General features: G+C 38.8%; 1 protein-coding gene across 6 annotated transcripts in view; it reads left to right on the top strand.

Moving 5' to 3' along the window:
- The window catches only part of CTNNA3 (catenin alpha 3), a 1,783,011-nt gene extending 1,764,200 nt beyond the window's left edge, over positions 1-18,811 (top strand). For all 6 annotated transcript variants that reach the window (XM_045040980.1, XM_023240490.2, XM_045040981.1 and 3 more), the window contains one exon: positions 10,792-18,811. In XM_045040980.1, coding sequence (XP_044896915.1) covers positions 10,792-11,079 — 288 coding nt within the window. In that variant the 3' untranslated portion in view covers positions 11,080-18,811. The remainder of the gene's footprint in view (positions 1-10,791) is intronic.
- The last annotated feature ends 1,324 nt before the right edge of the window (positions 18,812-20,135 follow it).

Raw genomic sequence — 20,135 nt, 5'->3', positions numbered from 1 at the left:
AGCTGATCTTCACTGTATATGGATATCTCTGGGGTTAGGAAGGCGGAATAACATATCTGAGTCCAGTTGGCCTCTAAGCATCAGTAGGCGAAACTAGAACATAGAATACCCCAGGGGTTGAACATAGAGTTGTATTCCTCTTTAAGGTTATATTTCTTCCGTATAGAGAGGTACCATTCATACCTTCAGGGACTGTACAGATTAGATTGTTGGCATTTGTGAGACGGATCCCAGTGGCCAGGGGTCCAATTAAGACAGAAGTGTTGGTTTTGAGATTTTCAGGAACTTCCCAGGTCAAAGGGATAGGAGTGGCTAAGTAAGCCCTCAGGCTGAGGGGCAAGCACATCCAGTAGGTTTGGGTGTGATTATCTATTTTATGGAGGACTTGTAGAGTAATGTTAGTCCAACGCTGGAGTGGGGAATTGGTAAGCATCTGATTGAGGGCTGAAAACTTCAAACCCTGGTAGGCTGCCAGGGGAGTGGTCGCCTTTATGGCTTATATTACCTTGTCCTGGGTATCCTTTATAACCTTTTGAAGGGCCCTGTTCTGCATCCCTTCCCCGTCCAAGATCCCCCATTGAGGAAGGTAAGTATAGCAAGCCTCCCTTTCTGGAAGCTTTGTTGTGACGTGGGTTCCTGACATTTTGGGTTATCTCTACAGTCCAATACTTAGTCCTTGGGGCACCGGGTGACTAACAGAGAGTGGGTGTTTTTCCCTTGTAGCAATCTTTGTGGAAGGAGGTGAAGGCGCTGAACACCCTTGACCCCTTTATTGTCATATAACAGTCCTGGGGGCAAAGTGGGTAAGCAGCAGTTGTGAAGGTGAGAGAGGTTATCACAATATACAGGCAATACTTAATAATCCTCCCATCCAGAGGAGGTATGTGAGACGCAGTATGCATCTTTTGTCCCATGTCCAGCTTGTTGGTGCAATCTCTATCAGCCAAATAGTAAGAAGTAAGATCAGGGCTATGACACCAGTGAGGGGCAAGGGCTGGCAGAGTTGCATCCAAACCCCTGGGCTTGGTCCACGTGTTGATTTCTTAAGCTTCTGCCATAAGCGGGTTGACTGGATCTGGATCACTTCGCCAGGTTGAGGGTTCCTCTGATTTGGCCTTCTTAGCTCTGGAGTGATGGACCCATGGGGTGATACCTGAAACTGAATCCGCTATTTAGTTGTATGTCTGTAAAGTCCATCTCCAAGTCTTCGAAAGGGGCGGGTTTCTGATAACTGTCAGATCAGGTTTAGGGAAGATATGGTTTGCATATTTAGAGATCCATCCTGTTTTCCAGTTGTTTAAATAATCATATGCCCATGGGGTCTTATTATTATCCCTATAGTATAACAAAAACAGAAGATTGCCTATATATGAAATACTGTGACAATTTTCTGAAGTTTATCTCAAGTTGTCTAGTTTAGGCAAACAACATTTAAAGGCAATCATAACTAGAATTTAACATCCATAACGGTGCATTGTTGAAACATAGTTGTTCTCTCTAACCACCCCCCCCCCACCCCTTTCCAGAGATAGCCAAATTGAAACCAATGCATTTGTAGAACAAATCCAGTCTTAACAAATCTGGCCTAATTATTTACATAAGCTTAGCAAGGATAGCGATTGATCATGAGGATCTTTTAAAGTTTGCTTTGTTGGAACCTTTTATAAGGAATCTCTGGGTTGAACTTTTAGTAGCCTCTCCAGGCCAGAAGCCAAGCCAAATACTTGCCATCAGACAGGCCTGCAATACCTGTAGAATTGGGCGAATTCCTCTTCATGAGGCCCCGGAGATATCCTGAGGTTCCTGCACCTGCCAGGAAGTGACCTTCTTTACTTACCTGGTGAGGCTGCTGGGAACTCTGTAAGCAAGGCACCAGGCCAACATTTCCAAGGGGCTTTATGACTCCATGTTTTATAATGCCAACCCTAATTCCTTAAAGCTGTCTGGTCATATCTGAGTCTATGAATGTCATTCTCAAACATTCCAGTCAAAGCCTTGGTAAAATAACCAGTATTTCCAAATGGTGACCTGTTATAAGATGAACAGATTCTTACTGAACTTATGCAGACAATTGTAATTGCCATGAAAGAAAGAATACTCATTGAGAGTTTTGAATTTCAGGGGAATTATGTAGAGAGAAAAGATAAATGCTTCAGTTTACAAATGCATACTTTATGACATTTTTGAATATCATAGATATCTTAAAAGAAAGTTTCCTTAATCTGGAAGAGGAAACATTAGGGAACCAGCAATGAGAATCACAAAACTATAATCTTCTTCAGTTCATTTAATGCCATGTTCCTAATTCTTGTTCAATTTGAATGCAGCTTTTTAGTTCTGGAATTTTTTTACCCATTTTAGTATTAATCTTAAGGATGTCAAATACCTGTATTTATCCCCAAAGTCGTTTTTATAAATCTCCATGAAGAAGAAACACATTTTGCGAGAGAATAAGAACAGTTATAAATGGCAAAATCTCAGAAATAGACATCGTTAAAGATCTGATGAGAGTTCATTATGATGCAATTGACAAAGAAATTTGGTTATTTCTGTGACACATAACATCTCAAGTAATCAGAATATTAAGTGATGACCTTATATCAAAACGTTAAAATTTTAGGAATTGCATATATTAGGACATTTACAGCATTTACCTGTGCAATACAATCTAAGGTTTACCATTGTATGACAGAGCTTTTCCAAGTAACTTAACATCCCAAATAAAAGGACCTAACTGGTCAAGAAGACTTCATTTACCATTTAAATCCTGAGAAGTTTGTTAAAACCCCAGAAGTCATAAATGCATCCTAAGTAGGAGTGCAGATCATTACAAATCTTACAATTTTATATATTCAACCAAAGTGACAATAAAAGATCCCAAAGATGAATGTATAGGATTATACAGTTGTTATCCAAACCTAGCTCCTTTAACATTCAGAAGTTTTAACTAAGTAATCAAAGACCTGATAGAGATGAGACCTAAAACTTTGATTTTCCCGGAGGGTAAACCTTTGTTTGCATTGTCTTATCAAAAGCAGATCAACAGTTCAAGAAAACTTTGTCATTTGAGCAGAGAGAAAAGCAGGATTTCAACCTTATACCAGTGTACTTTTAAAATTCCATTCATCTCGGGGCGCCTGGGTGGCGCAGTCGGTTAAGCGTCCGACTTCAGCCAGGTCACGATCTCGCGGTCCGTGAGTTCGAGCCCCGCGTGGGGCTCTGGGCTGATGGCTCAGAGCCTGGAGCCTGTTTCTGATTCTGTGTCTCCCTCTCTCTCTGCCCCTCCCCCGTTCATGCTCTCTCTCTCTCTCTCTCTCTGTCCCAAAAATAAATAAAACGTTGAAAAAAAATTTAAAAAAAAAATTCCATTCATCTCAACCTTCTATAAGCTTTCTTTTGCTTCTAAATGTTGTCCCAAAGCCATTTCTTTCCAAATAACCAGTCTCATTTAGGACAAAATTACTTTCTTCTACCCTCAACAAAACTGTATTTCCATTCCTTATAACTTTCTTAAATATCTCCTATTTTCCTACATACAGAGTTGCTTTCTTTATTTTCATCAGTCTTAAGTACATTTAGCAGAATTTTAACTCTTAGGACACCTTAGTCTCCAAGTGAGGACTTAGTAACCAACTGTGAGGTGTTTACATCAGAATTTTCTTAGATGGTAAATTCATGAACCAATTAAGTACAAAGCATGTTTTCCAATAGGTCCAAATAGCCTTAATTTCTCAGCAACAAGAAGTTAAAAACACAAACCTCTGTTCAATAATCAAAGTTTTAGCATTCCATCCTATTTGGAAAGTTTTAGGTTACCAAGGACCTTGAAAGTTACCTTAACAATTACCCATGAAAACTTTGAGACAGACAAAATTAACTATTATTAGCCAATTGCAACAGAGATAACATGAGCTTATTTGACCTTTGTTGATAACTTTAAAGACAGGTCCAATAAACTTCAATTAGTTTAAGCATCGAATATGTTTCACCTGCATCCACCTAAAAGTCAATCAGTTTTTCCCCATTGTCAGCTTTTCATTTGGGGCACCAGTGGAGATATCTGAAATGGGTGGTCCAAGGGGGGATACACTTTGCTCCTTGACCTGGAAGGTGGGAGGAGGAACCATTGGTGCCTGAGGCACTGAGGATGGTATAGGATCACACCCAAGTTGGTGCAGAAACATGAGGGGGAGGGGAAGGCGAAGCAACAACTGCTTGGGAATATTCCTTAAAGTCCTTGTCCCGAGGAAGACTACCACAGTTGGCTCCAATTATAGCTGTTAACCCGGAAAATGAATGAGGGAGAAGCCCTCACATCTATTAGGCAGAGGAACAGGGAGAGAGAGTCAGTGTCCCCTTTTAGTCTGGTTCTATCTCGGCTAGACCAATAAGGTCCCCTTCTTGAGGTTCCTCCTGATGTCCGCTGGGTTTTTGGGACTTTCCCTGGTTGGGACATTTATTCTTTTGAATGTACTTTCCCCTTGCAGTAGGTTCATTGACCCCTTGCTAAGGAGGTTCTGGGACTCCCCCCTTGCTGCTGGGCATATTTATGGCCTTCTCAGCTCCCTGTTCTGATCCCCCTGAGAGCCTCTTGATATTAGCAGATGTGAACTGGCATCTTGGCCGAGGGCCCAATCTGGCCGCTGGGCCTTGTGCGGGAGGGTTCTCTGGCCTGGGATGGGAGGAGAAATGGGCAGCTGCCCTGGCAGCACCCTGACTGTGGCAGCCAGTGGGTGGCAGCAGCAAGTCTGCCAGGGTGAGGGGGGGCGGGCGGAGTTTCAAGCTCAGGGGAGTGGGGAGGAAGCCTAAAGAGTCATGAAGAGGGGAACATTAGGGGAGGGGCGGTGGGTTGCTTCTTTGGCTTCCTGGGTGAGTCTCCGGATAAAGCAGCTAAAACCCTTGCCTGGCTCTTGTGGCTCTGTCCCAACCCCACTTTGCTCCCGTGAGGTGGAGTCACAAATACAGAGGGACAGGGGCGCCCCCTCCAATGATGAGACCAGCCAGATGCCCGCCTGGCCATGTCCTGAAGGAACCCAGGTGACGCTCAGCCCCACAGTTCCCAGCCCTGTGACCCACGATCAGAAACCATTCTGATATCGCCACAGACCTAGTGCCATCCATCATGGAATCGCAGAAGGGCCCACTCAGACTCCGTGGGGACCCCAAGGGCGCCTGCCTGTGGAGCCAGAGTATCGAACTCAGCAGGCAAGCTAGACAGAGTTGCACATTTGCATTCACATACACACCAGAGGTTATTATATTCCCTACCACAGAATCCCTACCTGTGAGACTTCTGAAGTCTCAGGGAGTGATCAGGTCCCCCTTCCACTCTTGCAAGTGGGCCTGACTAGATTGGGCCCCAGCCTTACTGGGGTCCAGGTCCTCACCTGCCAAGTCTCCTGGAGTCTGGTGGGAACGGCGGAGTGGGGGCTGGCCTGAGGCAACCGAGGGGGAGACTACCGAAATTCAGGCAGGGCATGCACTCTCCCTTGTGATCCCTCATTCCGTCACTGCCTCGCTGTTTCCCAAACCAGTGGTAACAATGGGCCAATGCAGTTGGGTTTTCAAGTCAGGGAACCAAATTTGTTGTGGAACCAGGCTGGAACGCTGGCAGAAAAACCAAGCGGCACTCAGAGACCTTGATGGATTGGAGATTTATTTAACACCGGCGGGCTCAGAGGAGACCATGTCTCCAAAGATCTGAGCCCTGACTGTGAGCAGGAAGGGTAATTTATATTTATCAGCCTCCATATTTGTGTTTGGGGGAGGGGGGTGATTTTCACACGCACAGCAAACAAAGGAAGAAGAACCTGGAGGAGGGGGTCTCTAAGCTAGAGACCAGAGTTTGTTTTAGTCCAATCAGCCATCTTTGGTGTACTTTATCCACTTCTCCAACATAACCTTCTACAAAGCAGTTATTAGGTAGTTAATTTTTTTAATTTTAGACATTATATTAATGTTAGTGCAATCTTTTCAACTATTCATTATCTGAAAATAAAGTCACATTGGAAGTGATATAGTACTGAAAGTCAGGGTGTATAGTGGGTAAGAGCACCAGGTACTTGAACTAGGCTGCCTTTGCTCAGATTCCAACCTTACCATTTAATGGCTGTATTGCCTTGAGCAACCTACCAAATCTTCCCATTCCTTTGTTTCTTCATCCATACAATGGAGATAATAGGAGTACTAACCCCCTACTGTTGCTGTGAGTTAATTTATGTCAGTTACTTAGAACCTGGCCAACATCTAGGAAGCATAATTGGAGCCAAACTCCACACATTTGCTTTCAAGTATTGTTTTGTGCAGGTGCGATATCCACCAGGGGTCTTTATGTTTAGGTAAACATTGGGACTCACAACAATTTCATAGTTTGCACTCGGCACCAGTTCACCCAGAAGGTTATAGGAAAGGAAATACATATTTTCAGGCAACATCAGGTTTCTCTCCTCACAGGAGTCCCAGTGGCAATAGTTTGCAAGGTGGTTCTTGCAGGGGTTGGGAAACTATGCTTTCCTCAGATGACAGCCCGGGTGCAAGAGCATGAGATCTACATCAGTGGGAGTGAGGTTCACTTCCTGAGCATCCTCATGTAGAACATGTATCTGATAGAGGTCTTGTATCCAGAATGTGAAGAGTTAGAATAGTATAGTAGAAGACATTCTGGTGTTCTGACATAATGTAGACAAGAAACTTAGAAAAGTAAAAGAAGGAATAACTACCATGTCTTTTCATTTTTTTTGGCTATCAGTATTATAATAGGATTTTGACAACGGTTTGCCAACAGGCATTCCACCTTGATATAGTTTTGGAGGACTTACATCATGGGTATTTAACATTGGCTTTTGTTAAAAAAAAAAAAAAATCCAGATGTTCTGTGTATAAGTAATGACATGGATGAAAAGTTGACATTTTGTGAGGAAAAAGAAAACATCTTTATTGTTGTTGAACTACTCTTTTTCCATAGCAAAGAGTTATAGGCATATCTGAGTAGGACCAAACCTTTTGCCTGAAAACAGTTTTAGAACTGATCGAATATGCACCGTAGCCTAACTGAAATCACAGACTTACATACCGCAAAGCACAGCAGAGAAACTAAACTAGTTACGCTAAGGTTCCTATAAAATGATAAGATTGAGTAGGATCCTAGATGGTCATAATTTGGATTGTTTACAAAATGCATCTTGCAGTTAGGGTAAGAACTAATTTACCAAACATAATCTCTTTATATTTATTTAGATCTTCAGAAAAAATGAGGCAGAACTTACTAATTTATGTTTGGACATATTGAGAAACTTAATGTAACATCAGTAGATCATGAAGTTCAGTTATTTAAAACCACACCAGTTTTGTAAGAATAAGCACAAATCAGCAGCCCAGGAAAGGTGGCTATCTTTCTATTTACTGTGGTAAGAGAGCAGACTTCCAATTTATCAGAGCTCTTTCATTTCAGTCAGAATCCTCTTTGGAGAGTTATTTAAAACCTTGTCCTCTGTTATGAAAAGGGGGGGATAGAAGACTGCTTATATATATCTATATATCTATATATCTATATCTATATATCTATATCTATATCTATATCTATATCTATATCTATAGATATAGATTTATAGATATATAGCTATATCCTTGAATGCAAATGTTTACATATAACCTTAGGAGGTTTAAGGCCTTAAAAGCCATTTTTGTTCTCAGCTGATTCCTTGATCGAGAACACTTCATCAAGATCAGAGAGGAATGTTACCAGATATTAGGGAAACCAGCTCCTTCTTTGGTAAACAAGTTGCATCTGCCTAGAAGAATGTTCAGTTCATCAAAGTGATTTGTCATGGAGAGAATTTTGGAACTTGAGTTTTATAGTCTGATTGGTCTACTCTACCAGGCTTTCAGAGTATATTAACATTCTTGTTTTGCACAGGTGCATTTGTGAAATTCAGAAAACTTTGTTCCATAAGTTGAGCACAGAGACCCCAAAGTGAGGCATTGCCTGACTCAAATTTGCCTGTGTTTTCACAAAGAAGGTTCTATTGAGTACTTCCCTGGAAGGATTTTTCATCAAAGTGGATCTGGATAAAAAGACATAAAAATGTTTTTCAAACAGGAAATTGTGCAGTTACTCTCTATGAGTAGGCCTGAGCCACTGCTTGGCCTCAAACAAAATTTCCTACCATTTGTTAGGCTTGTCTGTGCCTCTTGCTTGTGTAGCCAGTGATTTGGCTAATAGCAGAATGATGCATAGCACACATAGCTTTCTGAGACTTCAAAATCCTTATAAAATGCCTTACAAGCTTTCATCATAAAATAACAGTATTCTTGTAGCAATTGTACTAATCTGTCTGCAAAACTAGTCTTCATGCTCTCCTAGGGGGATAATTTGTCCTACAGTTTTTCTGAGTCACCCAGAGGAGAAGTTTTACAACAGCCATTTAGGATTTGAAAATAAAAGGCTTTGTCAGAGGCCAGCATTGGAGATCACAATGGCACAGACAGCACTTTGCTCATTCAATGAGGAAAGAAGACAAGCCCATTTCTCCATTTTAAGGCATGGATTGAACTTAAACATCCTCTCTAGGCTACTGGTTAATATATATCACTTGTATGGAAAATCAAAAGGAAATGAAATAAATACAATCTATACATGAAAAGATTACAAAGTCAAAAGGAGAAGAGGGTAGAAAAGCCAAAGCCACTGGTGAAATCCTAAATGATAGCAGGTCTCTAGAACCTTCTGCCATGGAAGACTTTAGGGTAGTGCAGAGCCCTTGGAGTAAACCAAATATTAATGTTTGAGAGAGAATACTACCGACTATCCTCAATACTGGTCATGTTAATTCATCATTTAGAAAAAAACTTTCTTCTTCCTATGGTGAGATTGGAAATTATTTTCAGGATCTAACTGGCTCCCCAAAGTTTTTGATAAAAATTGCTAATTATTGAAGGACAGATTTTAGCCTACAATCCATTCATAGAGGAACACTAGTAATGAAGGGTGTTATTCTATTCAAAATCTAGTGGCTTTTATTTTTTTAAGTTGTGTGCAGATTCAGAAGCTCTAAGTGTCCTCTGAAATAGATGTGAGTGCTTCATGAGATCCTGTTTAATGTTTGCAAAGCATTTGTCATTCCTGCCACATGTACAGATTTTACATTTCTGGCTTCAATAAGTGAAATGACTTAAAGATGTGTAGTTGCCAAGTACTACTGCCTTTCAAATTACATAGTTTTTTGTGTTACCTTTTCAAGGATCTCAGGCTTGGCATACAATGGAGCTAATTAAATTTTCTTCCTAGGAAACAGCCAGCTAGACCACTGCCCCAGGCACATAACCTCAGCTTACTACTTTCCTTCACTCATTTATTCTGTGTGTGAGATGAGACTCCTCAAGCTGCAAAGGTAGAATACTCAAGCCATGCAACTGCTGATGGATTTTAGCAACCACAGAGCTGGTGTTTGAGTCTCAGCCCTGACAGCACACATCACAGAGAGGTGACAGTGGAGGCACATCTTCTTGGATGAGTTGGCTGTGGATGACAATCTGCCAAACTGAAATAATGGAAGAGGCGTTAGTTGTATAAAAATGAGCCAACTTGGCTTAGCTCTAAGGTGTTTTGCAGGATTCTAGGACTATCACTCCATTTACCCCTGAGATTATGTTTGTGAACATAAAATTAAAAAACATAACAATTAAAAAAATCATGTGGGGAAAATTTGTTTTAGTAATTTCATTAATGCATCTTTTCAATTAAACAATTTTCTCAAACGTCATAAGAAACAAAGGAAATGGGGCACCTGGGTGGCTCAGTTAAATGACTGACTCTTGATTTTGACTCAGGTCATGATCACACAATTTGTGAGTTCAAACCCCGTGTTGGGCTCTGTGCTGGTGGTGAGGAGCATGCTTGGGATTCTGTCTCTCCATCCCTCTCTGGTCCTCCCCTGCTCTCTCTCTCTCACTCTCTCTCAAAGTAAACAAACAAATAGAAAGAAACAAGGAAATGTATTCAACAGCAATCAGCTATCTGGAAATCACTATATTAGGTTCTTGGCACATATTATTTAACTTTAATAAGCATTTTTTCTTCTATTAAATATCTGAGAAAACTAGGATGGAAATGGTTAAATGATTTGCCCAAGTTCTAAGGCAGACCTGGAATTTAAACCCAACTTTATTTGACTGAAAAGCCTTGGCTTTATCTACTTTAACATGCTGCATGATAGGTTTACAGGTTCTGTGTTTAAAAAAGAGACATTTTTAGGTAGAATTATTTGGGAAATATTCATGAAAGTGAATGGTATACATGCACATGTACACCTGTATGTGTGTATGATATTTATCTTAAACTGTAAATTCCCTAAAAGGAAGAATTTTCAGTTGTTCTCATAAAGTTACTTATCCGTAATATAGCTTTTATTGTGGATAGTCATCTTCTATAGGAAGGGCTCAGAATTACCCCTGGAAATAAGGAGATCCATTATAAAGAAAGCAGCGGCCATTTGGATCTTACAATATTATATAGAAGTTATAGAATCCATCTCCCTGACACCAAGAGATGGAAATTAATCTCTTTAAAATATCATTTTAGGAGATAGAATATGAATATATTTATGCATCAGATAAATACATAAATGATAAATAAGTATATAGATTAATGTAGATAATTTACATAGATACACAAAATAGGGATTTATTTATTTCTGGGGTAAAAACAAAATAGAGTATCCCTGTCTATAACATTAAATCTCTTTAAATTCCTGATTGTACTCTTGAATAATAGCTCTTTTCTTCCCCCTGCAGTTGGACAGCGTCACCTCCCTGATCCAAGCCGCCAAAAATTTAATGAATGCTGTAGTGCAAACAGTGAAAATGTCTTACATTGCCTCAACCAAGATCATCCGAATTCAGAGTCCTACTGGGCCTCGGCACCCAGTTGTGATGTGGAGAATGAAGGCTCCTGCAAAAAAGCCCTTGATTAAAAGAGAGAAGCCAGAGGAAACTTGTGCAGCTGTCAGACGAGGCTCAGCAAAGAAAAAAATCCACCCAGTGCAAGTCATGAGTGAATTTAGAGGAAGACATGTCTACTGAAACCACTCTTCTACTCTGGTGTCCATATTACAAAATCCTGGCTAAACACACTGCTTTACTTTTACACTTGATTAGTTCTGTAAGTTCACTAACTTTTAGAATTTAATCCACAGATAGTGTAAAACATTGGAAGCAACATATATTTGGGATCATGTCATTGTCATCTCTGTATGGCCAGCACCTAATAAGTAATCAATGTATGCTTGTTGAATGAATGAACCCTTTAGGTGTCATTTAACCTTTCCTACCGTAGACAGTATCTTACACTTATTACCGAGTGAACATAGGAGACTCTAGGGAGTCCTGTTCATCTGTAACAACTTAAGTACACTCACCTTATCATTTTGAATTAAAGCTTTGACAGGAGCTCTTGACTTGGTTTTCAATGAAAGCAAAAGACTTCATAAAATGCTTTCCCATTTGATCTCCATATTTTTTTTATCTGACCCAATCTGACAGACACCTGTGAATCTCTGTGATTCACCTGTATCTAATGTCAATTGATTAGGGTAACCTCAGAAACCAAGCTCAGCAGTCAAGTTCAGCCTTGATTATTAATGAAGTATTTTTTTAACATTATAAAGATTACAGTGAATTTTGATGCCACAAGTGTACCTTTTAAGCTTCCATGGTGTTCAGAAGTTCTGCACATTGAGTATTAGACTTAAATGGGTCCTCCACAATAGTATATGGCAGAAGAGTTATCACTCGTTGGGGAAATGAGACACCTATCTATATTCCTGAGTGAGTCATGATAACAGAAGTAGAAGGAGTTCTGCCTGACTCTAAAAATCCATTTGTATTAGCTTGCAATTGTAATTAAAAGGAAAAGGCCACTTTGAAAAACATTTTGGCATCGAGTAAAATATAACTGCATCAAGTATATCATTGAACTATAAAGTAGAGTTAATGGCAAAGAAGCTGGAGTGATTTTGATAACATGATTTAAAATAAAAGTCGTTGAGGTCATTTTATGACTTCGATCGCTGTACTTATCCTTAGTTAAGTTCATGAAGGACTTCATAATAGTCTTAGAGTCCAGTGCATCGCCCCCTCCCTCTATCCTCCCCTCCCTCTTTGCAGAAGTTAAGTTTCACTTTTCTCACACATAGAATTCTCCTTCACAACATTATAAACTTGTATTCCCTATTCTATTTTATCAAAATTATACTATAATTTTAACTTCACTTTGTATGTACTGCCATTAATGAGTTATTTCAACAATTATATTATCTTAATTTGACGAAGTAAAATTCAAACATGCAACATCAGTTGATGCCAGAAGGACCGGTTTGGGTAAAAGAATGTGTGAAACATAAGAATGCACAAAGCCGAGAGTATCATGTGTGTGGTACCTTTGGCAAAATGGTATGGGAAAAGGATTTATTTCATAGATAATTATCAATTATATGGAAAGTGTTCACTTTTTATTGTAATGAATTATTTTATTCTTCCAAAATGCTGAGTTGCCTTGGCTCAGCATATAAACATCCTAGGAGGTGAAAGCCATAGGTCCTTCCTGCCTTGCACTCTGCACTGGCCCCCAATAATTATTCCAGACAGAGTCCACTCCATAAAAGAGAAAGCAATGCAAAAAGGAATTAGGGAATCCAGATAATTCTATTTTCCAGGACCATCTAGATAAGAAGGCAAAAAAGGGAGTTCCTTTCGTTGAAATGCTACCATTGCTTTCTGTTCTAAGGTTAGACATTACAAGAGTGACATCTATGACCGTTGTTATCTTAGATAAAAGGGTGAGTTTATAATTTAGTTGAGAAAATAGATTTTTTTAAACACCAAACAACTAGCTCAAAATCATAAGTCTCATTTAGAAAATCTAATGTCTGTTTGACCCTATGTCAGCTTTCCGCAGTTGGAGTTTAGAATGCAGTATCGATGCCAAAAGAACAGAAATAACTGGAAATTATACAATTACCAAATAACCTCTACATCTTGAAAAAAATGACATTTTATCCCACATGAGGTGTGAACTGGGCCTCTCCTTCAAAGTAGGTTGATTTCCAGCTTAGCTCAAAGCGAATTGCAATTACACAAAACTTAATTTAAAAAACATAACTTGGAGAATGCCCCAGGAGTAAAGTCTACTGTAGCAATCAAAGGTGCAATAAGAAAGAGATGCATAGAGGTGAGAAAGACATCTGTCCAGCTGAGTGAATTCCTGTAGCAGGCAACATTTTGAGACTTAGTTGGACTCAAAACCACTAATAAGTGCTTATACATAAGAACGACTAGCAGCAAATGCATTAACAAAACTTTGTACTATAAAGCATAGTTAAATGAAACTTATCAGGAAATAAGAATGTACACATGTGTTTATATTTAAGCTCTTCTGCAGGGAAATGGTAGAAATTTCTTAACGAGAGTGTTGGGTTGGTGGCCCATCCATGCACCTTTTAAAATTGCATCACAGATTTTGGTGCTTCTTCCAATGATACATTTGCTTTAACCTGCTAATCAAAACTCAAACTCACCTTTTTCTTTTAGTGAAATTAATTTATGCTAATTTATGTAGGAAAAAAAAATCCTTGAGAGGGAGGAGGGGGTTTATACCACCTACAAGGATAGTTCCATTTTACTTAGTTGCCAGCATCATAGTCAAACATCAGACTAGAATCATAATGATAACTTAAAAAATACCCATGAAATCATAATACACCAAAGATTCTTTTAATTAGAAACACGGGAAGGTTTTTATCAAACAGGAAGAATGACAAATATAAATGTCTCCATTTTATTTATTACAAGTGGAAATAATTAGATTAAAATATGTGTTCCTAATGGAGTTTCTGGGTACAACTCAATGAAGGAGTCAGGAGAAGAATTCAAACCCTGAATTGCTAAGGTAATTTGTTAACAATATACTTTCTGTTTGTCTTAGAACATGAGTGAAAACAATGAATATTAAAAAATATAATATGCTTAATTATGCCTTCTGGCCTTCACATACCTCTTAACTTATCAATATCAGTATAACATATGTTCCCCATAAAATGCCTTCTGTGTAAGGGCTAAGGACTCCATAGCTACATAGAAAGGCTTTTTCAGTCTGGCATTCACTTACCAGCTTCAAAGGAGAACAGTTTCCAAGTCATAATACAGGAAGATAAAATCATGGACATGTAGATAAGTGCCCAATTTGAGCTTCAAACGCAATAATTAGTGCTCCTCACATTCAGTAATGAGTGGTTGAAAAGACACTACAAGAAGTATTTTTAGTGACTTTCTACACCTTGACTTTCAGTGTGGTCTTTTCACCATCCATCCCTGGGCTAGGGATCCTCCCATTAACTGCTGATGGTTCTCTCCCAGACTGATACAGTCAGGGATGTTCATCCCAGCCAATTGTGCCCAGTTAACGTCCATTCCTCTTGGTCCATGCCCCCAAAATATCCCACTCTCATTTCTCATCTCCTTAGGTGTCTATCCCACATATAAATTGGTCAATATATTCTATAGCTTTAAAATTATAAATTTTAATTCCCAGCAGCTTCCTTCCTTTCTTCCTTATTTTTTCTTTTCTTTTTTTATCTTGTTTCTATTCCAGAAAACATTCTTACCCTTTTCGGTATCAAATGCACACTTCCTGATAGGGATAGAGGTTCCCATGGATACAGATTTCTGTATAGAGATAGAATGAATGGAATGAAGGAATGAGATCTGAGATTTTCCTGATGATATTTACCATTCTCCAGTGAATTCTTTGCAGCATTGCTATCTTGTTTCAGTATCATTGTAAGTAATTCTCTAGGTCAGCAAAATACACACCAGAATACCAAGTTGAATGAAATCTGTACTTTGTTTTGTCAGCCTGTCTTTTGTCAAGACAGCCTGCCTAGTGCATATTCGCCATTTTTCTGTTGGGCTAGTCAGAAATATTTCCCTTTGACTTGATCAGAAAGTTTAGGGTCATCTAATTAAAAGATTGTGAATGCATATTATTTCAAAAATCCTTTTAAGTACACTGGGAAAATTTCTGCAACCTGAGAAATCTATATTTATATTTCATTTTCATTTAAATATCACGTATCAGGAAAGAACACAGAAAAAAAAACGCTGTAGCATTTTTTGTCATAATTCTCTTTCCATATTGTTATGATATATTTAATATCAGTATTTTGCATATTACTATAACAAAAGCCAGGCTTAATGACAGAAACATCTACATATAAAGTTTTAATTTTGATGTCTTGGGTCTATTAGGAAAGAAAATATAGATGTTACTAAAACTAAAGATGTCTTAATCAAAGCTATAACACTATCCTAAATATCTACAAGAGAGAAAAGAAGACATTTAAAATTTTATATACACTTGTTGCCATTTTTAGCCAATTCACATGAACAAAACAATTTTCTATTAGAACAAAAGAAACAGTAGTTTACAACAGTCATCACTTTACATGTGAACTTTTCCCCCTACCAGGATAGATAGGATCTATTCCTGAACACTTCAAAAGAAGATAATTAATACTATTTGAGAGAACCATTTCCAAATGGAACCCAACCTTGCCAGAATCCTGTTTATGGGCAATAGATAGTTTGTAGGGCTGACCTTTATGTAGATTCTAGGACAAGATATTTCATGGCTGCAGGCTGGCTTATGGCATCCAAAAGTCCCCATTGGCTTTATGGGAACAAATCACAAAGACTACCTTTCAACATGAGTTTCACAAGAAAAGGCAATATATACAGGGCAGTTCTAAAGGGATGTGGGTAAGAAAGTGACAGAGATGGCAGAGGAGGAATAAGAAAAGTAGTTGCAGAAGCAGATAACTTATAGCCAAACAGAGGAAGAGGTTTTGGTTCTACACAGATTGGGGAGCTTCCTCCTGAGGAATATTTTAAAGATAGAATAAGTGTACTTATCTTTGGTGGTTTGGGTGAAGTCATGTTGGAGGCAGGAGGATGAGCTATATAAATTTTGAGGATGATTTAATGATATTGTTTGTAAGATGAGAAATGGAAATTCTAGCTGCTGATGGGTGAAATTCTTCCCAATATCAGAGCTCATCAGGATAATTACACGTTAATGTATTTAACAAATATTTGTTGAGTAACAATGATCTCTCCCAGGCACTTCTCCAGGTTCTTGGAATACATGAGGTAAAAAAAACACAAACAGTGGTCTTTACCCCATGTGCCCACCTAGTTGTAAATGCTATTACCTTATTTTACTCTCTCAATAGTCCTGTGGGATAAACATTGTTAGATCCATTCTATAGATGAGGAAACTGAAGCTTAAGTAGGTTCAAAATCTAGCTCAAAAATTCATCGACTTTACAGTTTTGTTTGTTGCACTCTAGAGTCTGAACTTTAGCCATTATACCATCCAGACTTCCTGAAAAAAGAAATGAGATTTGCTCAGTTTAAAATGAAATACATATTTCAAATGCTGGCTCCTTCCTATGTAACAGCAAAAAGATAGAAACTTAAAAATGATGATTAGCAATCCATAACTAGACCATTTAAAACTGATAAAAGAAGTAATTAGGTGCATATTCTCACCTCTAATAATCTCAATTAGAATATCAGATATATGAGTAATGGATATTTCATCTATATATCTGGAACAGGATGAAAATGCTTGACAAATTACTTTTACTATTATAGAGGAGACCTCTTCAGTGGAAAGGCCTGTTCCAACCCATCTTCAGCATGGGTTGTTGCTGAAAACATTTGTTGGCACCACGTCTTTCCTATTTCATTGCTAATGTGTGTCTGTGTGTTTAAAGTTATGGATCCCAGCGTACTGTTGGCCAAGGATTATTGGAATAAGATATAGTTTCTTTGTATTCCCAAGAGACCCAAACTAGAGCAAATGTATGTTTCCTTCTTTATGGAGGTCACAAATGTATGGGGTATATGCCTGTCTGCAGGTGTGTATAGTCCTTGAACTCTACATCATCCTTCTTCCTACAGCTAACTAAAGGCTTGAGCCCTCTTTTTGCTCATGTTGCTGGATAGGCATCCCTATCACAGGCCTGGGGGAGTTTAATGATTTTCTGATCTTTCTTAAAATGGATTCACAGGTATTTCCTCAAACTGAGAATATGTTTATTTGGGGTCTTCACTTTTGGGTACCTGGCAGTCATGATGATTTCTGTCCCCAATGTAGGAAAACGAAGCTCTTGAGAAGGAATTTCTCTTTGAAAAAAGCTCAGATTTCTAACAATCCTCTCCATAAATCTCTTCAAAAAGAGATTTAATTTTTTTTTTTTGTAAAAGCTATTAGCGTTAGTCCTTGCGTTTTCCTTTCAAATGAGATATCATCTACTTCTCAAGTTTTCTTTCCTTTGCATTTTCAAGACGAATGCTTATTTTTAAATCTGTTTATTTGAACTTGGAGGTATGCAGCCCCCCTTTGATAATTAAATCACATATTACACAATCCCAAGCCAACTGCCGTCAGTCACATCATTTTGCCATCTTTGTGAATTAGGTTCAGATAAACTCTGGTATTCACCAAGAGTCTCAGACAGGTTTTCTTGGCCTGGACTTCTAACATCAAATTTAGACTGGAATGTTTATTAATAAAGCAAAGGGGCAAGTCGGAGATGGTGCGTGCTCTCAGTTAAACAGGACTTCCCTTCTTCCTGACACTTTAAACATAAAACTGATTTCAAAAACACTATAGAGATAGTGTTCCATTTTTGCCAAAACTCACCCCATTATGGCTCTGTGTTTTTCTGTGTTGGTATACAATGTGTCCATGCGGATGTAAATATGAGAATTTTAGCAACTTTCTTGCAGGGTTAAGTTGTCCTTCTTACTAGTTTTGAAATTTTTCTTTGTGTGGTACAATCCTTCCAAAGAAAAGGTCATTGGACCTAAGTGATAGCAGTCCCTGAAAACAGAGGTAGGCATGTTATTCCCCATTTAGTACCTAATAGTTGGGACTTAAAGTCTTAATTTTTTCTTGGGTAAGTTGGTGATTAAATATGAACTAAAACTTCATGAAAGAATTCCATTTTGATTATGTTTTAGTTCTATCGTGACTTGGCAAAAGAAAAAAAAAGAATCTGTTACTTTACCTTATGTACTTTTACAAGCAACGACTTTAACAGTTTAAACTTAGTGACATTTCTGAAGGTGATATGTGCGGTATAATTCAGGATGAAGGGCAGATTTAGACAAAGATAGCCTGAAGTGAAATAAAAGTAAGCAAAAATAATAGTCATGTTTATTGCAGCAGTATCTTGAGAGCTTATGTTTAGTGGCATTTGAGCTATTTCAAACCACCTTGCTTGTACAGCTTACCCTGCTGTTCAGAAGGCAGAGTGAGGTCAAGTGAACCACTCGCTATAATAATGGCCAATTCAAGGCAGTTTTATGGTTTGGATATAGATAAACTTTGGCAAAATCACTTGTGGCTCTTTCAGACCCATATTTATCCTAAAAGTCAATTTTACCAATCACTAAAAATGAATTATTTATCCAAGAATAGAAAAAGCTCTTCAATCATCTCATGACATTGACATAGAATCCCAAAGACTCCATGTTTGAGATTCTGCATGCCTTTTGTGCTTAATTAAACCAATGAAAATTTTCTTTCATTTTGTCCTCAAAGAGTGAATTATTTCACAAGTGTAACCTGGGTTTGTTTTGAAGTTATGTAGTATTATTTGAAACAATGTTTTAATTTCAACTGATATCACTCTGTAGTTTATTCATAACTTGCTCAACTGATAATTAAACTATGTTAAAGCAACGAAAATTTGTTATGCATTTGGCATTCATCTTTGGTGGTATGTGGTTTAGATGGGGCAAAAAAAAAATGAATAAATAAGAGGTTGATGAATTGCTGAATCATCTAACCATGTGCTTCTAGGTATGACCTTCGTTCCTACTTGCCTTTAGTTATACATGTTACAGTTCAGGGAGAGTACCTTTGCAAACTACTGCATATACAAAAGTAACATGCATCCTAGCTGGTAGCATTAAGTTCTTGGTTTAAGTGGGCATTTTTTGCTCAATGTGGAAATTTGCCTTTTAACCCTAATAGGTTTATGTAGTTGAGGAATTGTTCTGTAGATTAGAATTTTATGAAAATGACCAATAATTTTTTTGAGAATGTCTGAACACACACTCATGGTCGGCATAGACCACCATTGGCTCCACCAGTTTCTGTATCTGAATATTGGTGGGTTCTGTACATCCATTCTTTTGGCTTCCTCATCTCCACACTGGTAATAATCCACTTTCAGTGAGAATCCTTAAAGGGATAGTCTTTGATACTTTTCCAGGACTTACGCATTGCTTTGTCTGTTCTGGGACATTATTTTCTTCCTTCATGGCCCTACTGCTTCAGAATGCTTATTGCTAAGCCTCAGTCTGTTTTTATACTTTCTCAAAATGCAGTCTCCAAGTCTTTATCACTTAGTTTCCCTCATTCAGTTGTGCCAGACGCTGGCCTCCTCTTTGTTAATGAAAATGCCAGTATGAGGTTGCCTTTCTGGGTCAGTCCCTCCTGGGCCCCAGGAGCCCATATTTGCTCTGACAGCAGCATTCTCTCCACCTTGATTTGTTTGTCATGCTCACTGTGGGGGTGGAAGTGGAACTAAAAGCACTCTTGGCAAGAAGAGTCTGTACCTGCCTGGAGGCTGAGCTGATGTCCTGACATTTCCTGGGCAACACCATTAAACATTTCATCCAGGAGCAGTAACTCAGAGATTTAACTTCCAGTCATCGCACAACTAATATCCTGTGGCTTGTGAGGGAAAAGCTACTGTTGTCCTTCATTGTCAAGGAGCTCTGACTTCCTCTCCTGTCTGAATCCCTTTTGGGGCGGGAGGGCGGGGGTGGGGCGGGTGGGAGTGGAGGAGTGATTCCTCTGAGAAAGGAGTTCTCATGGAGGCAACAGGAGTATCAAACCCGAGGGAGATGGCAAGGGGAGGGTCTGGGTAGAGTGGATCACTCTTGGATTTATATCAGATTGCCCTTTGTCCCTGCAGATTCCAACAGAGCCTGGAGATCTGTATCTGCTACTCTGAGCTCCACAGAGAGGTGAATGAAACCCCTTTCCTCTGACCATCTTTCCT

Source organism: Felis catus, chromosome D2 (genome assembly GCF_018350175.1).
Source record: "Felis catus isolate Fca126 chromosome D2, F.catus_Fca126_mat1.0, whole genome shotgun sequence".
In the NCBI taxonomy this organism is placed as follows: Eukaryota; Metazoa; Chordata; class Mammalia; order Carnivora; family Felidae; genus Felis; species Felis catus.
This window is presented reverse-complemented; position numbering and strand designations above follow the sequence as displayed.